The sequence below is a fragment of the Procambarus clarkii genome, unplaced genomic scaffold, assembly GCF_040958095.1.
Source record: "Procambarus clarkii isolate CNS0578487 unplaced genomic scaffold, FALCON_Pclarkii_2.0 HiC_scaffold_124, whole genome shotgun sequence".
In the NCBI taxonomy this organism is placed as follows: domain Eukaryota; kingdom Metazoa; phylum Arthropoda; class Malacostraca; order Decapoda; family Cambaridae; genus Procambarus; species Procambarus clarkii.
The window spans coordinates 2008472-2015706 of NW_027189157.1; the positions used below are offsets into that span (position 1 = coordinate 2008472).

General features: G+C 39.7%; 1 protein-coding gene across 1 annotated transcript; it reads right to left on the reverse strand.

The window, feature by feature from the left end:
• Window positions 1-317: 317 nt before the first annotated feature.
• On the reverse strand, window positions 318-4597 carry LOC123750771 (uncharacterized). Its single transcript, XM_069320379.1, has 9 exons — window positions 4129-4597; window positions 2967-3038; window positions 2278-2499; window positions 1911-2033; window positions 1583-1732; window positions 1225-1422; window positions 776-880; window positions 387-620; window positions 318-355 (listed from the first exon to the last, which is right to left on the reverse strand). Exons 1-9 carry the CDS (start codon window positions 4229-4231, stop codon window positions 318-320), a joined length of 1245 nt encoding a protein of 414 aa, XP_069176480.1. The 5' UTR covers window positions 4232-4597.
• Window positions 4598-7235: the final 2638 nt, after the last annotated feature.

The following is a 7235-nucleotide window of genomic DNA, read 5'->3' on the forward strand; positions in this document are numbered from 1 at the left end:
TATTACCTCCCAACTTTGTTGTAACGATACAGCTTCTTGTTGCCATCAATATGTACTGCTAAAGGGGTTTTATCACAAGCAGGACACTCATTGTCAGCTTCTCCTCTAATTTTTCTCAGCTCATATTGCTGGAATCGCCATTCGAAGAACACTCTCTTCGAAGTTATATAATTAATGGGTCCAATCTAGGAATAGAATTTTTTAGATGGTGACATTTAAAATGCATATTATGACATAAGATAAATAAACAAAAAAAACATTCCATTTTGTGTTTGAACAAAATTAAAAACTAATTATTAATAAATGAATATACATTACTACAAAATTTTGATAATTTTTGTATTGAAATATAAAACTGAAAATATTAAGAATAACGGTATCAAAACATACACGCCCACGAGAAGCACCAAAGGATTCCAGTGCAGTGACTAATGCCCGAAATGATGTCCCGGGACAATTTCTTTTGATATGGTGCCATGATTCAAGCAGACTGGTGCTGTAGAATGTGCTGCTCTTTCCTAATGATGAATAGAAACCAGACTTGTGCATGGTCTTGCCTAGTTGTTGATGCTCATATCCACAGTGGCATGTATAGATTGGAGTATAGAGGTCATACCTTCCTGTAGTTTAAAATACAGTGCATTGAGTGGTGTGGCGACTTGCTAAAATAGTGATGTAAAAATTAACATTTATAGCAACAAAAATTTCAAAATGTATTGTGATTCAGGAATATCCGGTAATGGAAATAAAAGGGTAAATTTTAAAGTTTATTTACCCATTATAGTGATGAAGATGCAGAGATTGCTGGAGCTTGAAATTTTAAACTTGCAATCTGTGCAGTTGGGGCAAGAATTTGGTGGTTGGGCTGGTACAACAGGTTCTGGTAACAAAGAAAAGGAAGACAGTTTGACAAAATGAGTTTTATGGAAAAGAATTTCAGACTGAATATTTCATTGTTTCTTGATTGTACAAAATATTGACATTATTCTCCAGATAATGACTGAGAAATTCACAGAAAAGAAACAATCAGACGATTAAATCAATCTATAAAACCAAGTGTCAGGTTTAAACTTTAAGACTTCTCCAAATGTTGTAATGACTGAAATGAAACATTTATTCATTTTATTTTGTTATACCAAGATAATCGTAGCTCTAGACTGGGATTGGGAAGTAGAAGTAATCTCGGAACAAAGTACGGATTTTATACAGGTATCGTATACTTACTCCAGTGAAAGATATTTCCTTCAGGGCACACAGTTTGTGTCGGGTCTAATGGCTCATAAAAGCCATTTTTCCAATATAATCTGTGGTGGAAAGGCATGAGAAAATGTTGCATTTGGTCACAAATGTGACACAAAAATGCAAAACAGTCTTCACATTTGATGCTTGCCTCACAATTTGTACATTGTACACAAATTTTACCTGATGAAAAAAGGGGTAATTATTTATACTAATTTTAAATACTGTATACCTAACATTTTAAACAATCTGAAGTCTAAATGTATTAATAGAGTGTCATTAATTTGCATATGATGCTTATTATACAGTATAACCTTAATGAACACAGCAATATTTAATTTACCTTTATCTGGAACACCCAACTCAGACAATGTCCAATCGAACAGCATTGCCCTGCTTTCTCCCCAATTAATCTCTGCATTTTTTCTTCTTTTTTGCCAGTCAGAAACACTTGGCTGAGAATCTTTAATTTGTTCAAGTTCTGCAGCAAGTACTTTGAAATATGGGATTAAAAATTAGTAAGAAAAATTTGTAAGTGAAAGGAATGATTAGTATAATATGTTAAACAAAATTTCATAGGCATTAAGCACAATTTTGGTACATAATATTTATGACGTGTGTCCATTAAATAAACCCTCATTTAAATACCAACAAATGATGTTGGGACATACCAACATCAAATGATTCCAAAGTTTCTTCACCAGCTGCCAAATAACTTTGAGTGTACGTTCTGCCACTAGTAGAATAGCCCGCATTTTGAATGTGTGGTGGTGAAAGTATAGCAGGCAGAATGTCTGGGTGGCACATTTGAAGATTTAAGCATGGTACATAATTGCAAATTGTATACAAGTATTAATATTTTCAGACAAATCTCAAGATATTACTATAACTAACTTTATGCTACCAAGTTGTTCAGTGTTATAGTAATTTAATCTCCATAATTGTCTAGCATACACTTAAAAATAGGCAACAAATATTATTGGAAAGTACACAAATAACAGCTGTAGAAATATTGTTAAAAAAATAATAGAAGATTACCATCAGATTGGGGTGCAGCTGGTCTTTGTTTTGAATTAATGTGTGATACATCCTGTATGTTATCTTTTTTCTGTTTCTTGTTTGTCACCTTTATTGAGTTTGGTTCCTCCACGTTTAAGAGTCTCTTCAAGTACTCATTTCTTTGTATCATTGCAGCACGTGCTTTCTGGTACTCACGTTCAAGATGTTCTCTAGTCATCACTGCTATTCTCCGGTGAAATTCTGAAGAGAAAATAATAGTGTTCGAAGGAAAAGTACAAGAACAAAACAAGAAAATTATGCTTATGCAAAATTATGCTACAATGTACCTATTAATAATCTTAAAATTTGCTACAAATTACCTACTTATAATTATGTGTTAAATTATGGACTTTCCCATAATGATATGCATGTTAGTGGCATTACCTATACTGCCTACCTGGAGCCCCCTAGAGAGATAGTGACACAAGTTAAGGTAATCCCTTTAGTAAGGTGCTGGGTCAACATAAATAAGCTATAACTAATAAGGACACAAATCAATATGTTCATTTAACAGTGGTATTAACATTTATATAAATATAGCTAAGAATAAGTTTTTACAAGTGTAACAAAGTGAAAGAAATGTATGAAAATTTTGATGATATATTAAAATGCTCATTGATTGAACTTGTCTTCCTATATATAAAGTATAAAAATAGTAAACACAGTACCATTATTGTTGTCTGTAGTTATTTTTGGAACATCTGGTATGTACAGCATACTGTCAAAATCCGATGATCTATCTGAAAAATTGATTGGTAGCGTAAATATTTGAATTCATTGCATAGCCTTTTATACAAACAAAAAAGAAAAATTGTACAGAAAAGCTAACACAACATTATAACACCTTTCTGTGGTACTTTCTATGGTACAAAAGAAAACAAACCTTAATTATAAAGGAAAATAAACTGACAGAAGAACTATGAATACTGCTGAAAATACTTTCCACAAAATATCTGAACCAAGGGATAGTACCCCGAGATTTGAAATATGAAAATTTCACCCTTACAGTATTTAAAAAAAAAGCAGAAAGAGTTAAGCACAAAACTAATGTCCGATCAGCTAGGTATAACACATCTGCAAGCTCATGGCGAAAATCCTAAGGGAGGGAATCATTTACCATCTTTCAGTGAAAAATCTTATTCAATCGACACACCATGGTCTTCTTAAAAACAGATGCTACCTTATAAACCTCCTCACTTTTGGGACATGGTAACATGGTACTCAGATAAAGGGTTTCCGGTGGATGTAGTATACATGGATTATGCTAAAGACTTTAATAAGGTACCACATGGAAGACTAGCAAGGAAATTACAGGTTCATGAAAAAAATTGTAAAGTGCACAAAACAATAGTTAAAACAAAGAGAGCAAAAGGTCATACTAAATGGGAATGAATATGAAGAAATGTGTTAAGTTGAGTACCTCAGGGGTCCATTTTTAAGTCTAAAATATTTTTCATATATTGAACATCTATGATATAGAAAAGAATATAATCTAATCAACCACATCCTCATATTTGCAAATGCCTGGCATTTCACGAGCACTTTGTCCGGGGTTTATATTCTAGCCGGGGAGGATTTACTGGGTTAGGCTAACCTAACCTAACTTAACCAAACCAAACCAAGTATCTCAAGTTACAAATATCTCTGGGAATTCATAATATCTGCTGTTGTAGAATTGACAAAATGGACAGTGTCAACAAAATTATTCCCACATACTCCGTCACTATGTGATGGAGTACACATAGAATAGGGACTGAATTGTCCCTGACAGGGACAATTCTGTAACAAATGTTCTAGCATAAAACTTTGTACAGTTTAGTAATTCCTTACCATTTGATTTACTAGGTAGATCCATGTTTGGTGAAGTTTTATAGCTGGAGCTGGAAGATCCTGTCGAGATGACTTCTTCAAAGAGAATAGCTTCAACACACATTGTGTCTTGAGTCTACCAGTACTTGGCCTACAGTTACCAGATCTGATTTACAGAAACTAGTGAACTATGGAGATAAGATTGTTAATAATATACTTTTTTTGAGATTCATATGACTTGCAGCTTAAAAACCAATCTTATTTTAAAATAGTACACTAAAGTACATAGCAAATTGCGAAATTCGTAGTTTTTTAACTACTTTAAAGCTAAATTCTCAAGCTTTGAAAATAAGCACAATTTGCTATTTTAAGCGGAATCTGGCAACTCTGATTTAGCATGTAAACATTGACTTGCATTCACAATGTAGTTATTTATTTTTCAACAATTTAAAACGAGTTATGAAAATACATACATTGGTACATTATTGCAAAGGCACTATACTATATATATATATATATATAAATTGTTGCAAGTCGAGCAACAAATATTTTACATTGAACAACAAATGAGATTGGAAAAGCAGTATTGCCAAAATAGACCCCAGACACACCCTGTGGGTAGTAATGGACCCCCATACCGACCCTATGAGGGGTAGTGGACCCCATAATAACACTATGGGCGATAGTGGACACTATACAAACACTATGGGCGGTAGTTGACTTCATAGAGACCCTGTGGGCGGTAAGGGACCCCCTATCGACCCTGTGGGCGGCAGTGGACCCCCTATCGATCCTGTGGGCGGCAGTGGACCCCCTACCGACCCTGTGGGCGGCAGTGGACCCCTACCGAACGTGTGGGCGGCAGTGGACCCCCTACCGACCCTCTGGGCGGCAGTGGACCCCCTATCGATCCTGTGGGCGGTAGTGGACCCCCCCCATATCGACCCTGTGGGCGGCAGTGGACCCCCTATCGATCCTGTGGGCGGCAGTGGACCCCCTACCGACCCAGTGGGTGGCAGTGGACCCCCTGCCGACCCTGTGGGCGGTAGTGGACCCCTACCGACCCTGTGGACGGTAGTTGACTTCATAGCGACCCTGTGGGCGGTAGTGGACCCCATACCGACCCTGTGGGTGGCGGTGGACCCCATACCGACTCTGTGGGCGGCAGTGAACCCTATATACTAATCCTGTGGGCGATACTGTACCCTATAGTCATCCTGTGGGGGCAATGGATGCCATACATATCCAGTGGGTGTTATTGTACCCCATACTTATTCTGTGGGTGGTTGGAGCCCCATACCCATCCTGTGGGTTATAGTGGACCCCATACTCATCCTGTGGGTGGTATTGGACCCCATACCTATCCTGTGGGTGGTTGTGAGCCCATACCCATCCTGTCGGTGGTAGTGGACGCAATACACATCCAGTGGATGGTATTGGATCCCATACCCTTCCTGTGGGTGGAAGTGATCCCCATACCATTCCTGTGGGTGGATGTGACCCCCATACTCATCCTGCGGGTGTTATTGGACCCCTTACCCACCTAACAGGTGGTAGTGGACCCTATACTAATCCTATAGTTTCCAATAATCCACACCATACCATCCTGTTTGCAGTAGTTTACCCTATATACATTCCAACATAACATCGTTTTCTGTTAGCGTTCCTACAAAACATTCTTTAAAGATTTCTAAAGCACAAACTATGGTATATAATATTGATTGGTGAAGCACTTATTCTATGTAATAATTTATTGTGCTTATTATAATTTACTAAGAACAACTAATATTTCTCAAAACAAAACTACGAGCCTTCAATAGGATGTAGCTGATCTGTAATATTATAAGAGCATGGACAATAGTAGGTGAATTTCACAACCCATGTGGGACCTGAAAACTACAATTTTCGTTATAATTGAACCAATCACGACTATTCAGCTATCTACGTTGATGGACGAGTACTGTGAGACGTAAATTGGTACGTGAGGAAGAGTTTGAGCCTTGGTAAAAAAGTTAACTGGGAATATATCACATATGTACTAAATCACATTCCACATATTGACTTTAAGCACTAGTCATATATGTACTGTCTTGTGTGAGAACGGGTTGCATCACCACCATCACCACCTTCATCACCACCACCACCACCATCACCACCACCACCACCACCATCACCACTACTGCCAGCACCACCACCATCACCACCACCACCACAACCACCATCACCACCACTGCCACCACCACCACCATCACCACCACCACCACCATTACCACCACCACCACCACCATCACCACCACTGCCACCACCATCACCACCATCACCACCACTGCCACCACCATCACCACCATCACCATCACCACCACCACCATCACCACCACTGCCACCACCACCACCATCACCACCATCACCACCACCACCACCATAACCACTACCACCACCACTACCATCACCACCACCACCACCACCACCATCACCACCACCACTACCATCACCACCACCGCTACCATCATCACCACCACCATCACCACCATCACCACCACCACTACCATCACCACCATCACCACCACCACCACCATCACCACCACCACCACTATCACCACCATCATCACCACCACCACCACCACCACCATCACCACCACCACTACCATCACCACCATCACCACCACCACTAACATTACCACCACCACCACCATCACCACCACCACTACCATCACCACCATCACCACCACCACCACCATCACCAACACCACCACTATCACCACCATCATCACCACCACTACCATCACCACCATCACCACCAACACTACCATCACCACCATCACCACCACCACCACCATCACCACCATCACCACCACCACTACCATCACCACCACCACTACCATCACCACCACCATCATCACCACCACCACCACTATCACCACCATCATCACCACCACTACCATCACCACCACCACTACCATCACCACCACCACCACTATCACCACCATCATCACCACCACTACCATCACCACCACCACCACCATCACCACCATCACCACCATTATCACCACCTCCACCATCACCACAATTGCCACCACCACAACCACCATCACCATCACCACCACCATCACCACCACCACCATCACCAC

Bases quoted from the DNA above. Each gene is read 5' to 3' on its own strand.
- LOC123750771 (XM_069320379.1), bottom strand. From the start codon at position 4,231: ATGTGTGTTGAAGCTATTCTCTTTGAAGAAGTCATCTCGACAGGATCT. The intron at 3,039-4,128 runs GTAAGGAATTAC...TCAATTTTTCAG, and splicing joins TCTACCTAGTAAATCAAATG to ATAGATCATCGGATTTTGAC. The intron at 2,034-2,277 runs GTAATCTTCTAT...TGTGCCACCCAG, and splicing joins AGCTGCACCCCAATCTGATG to ACATTCTGCCTGCTATACTT.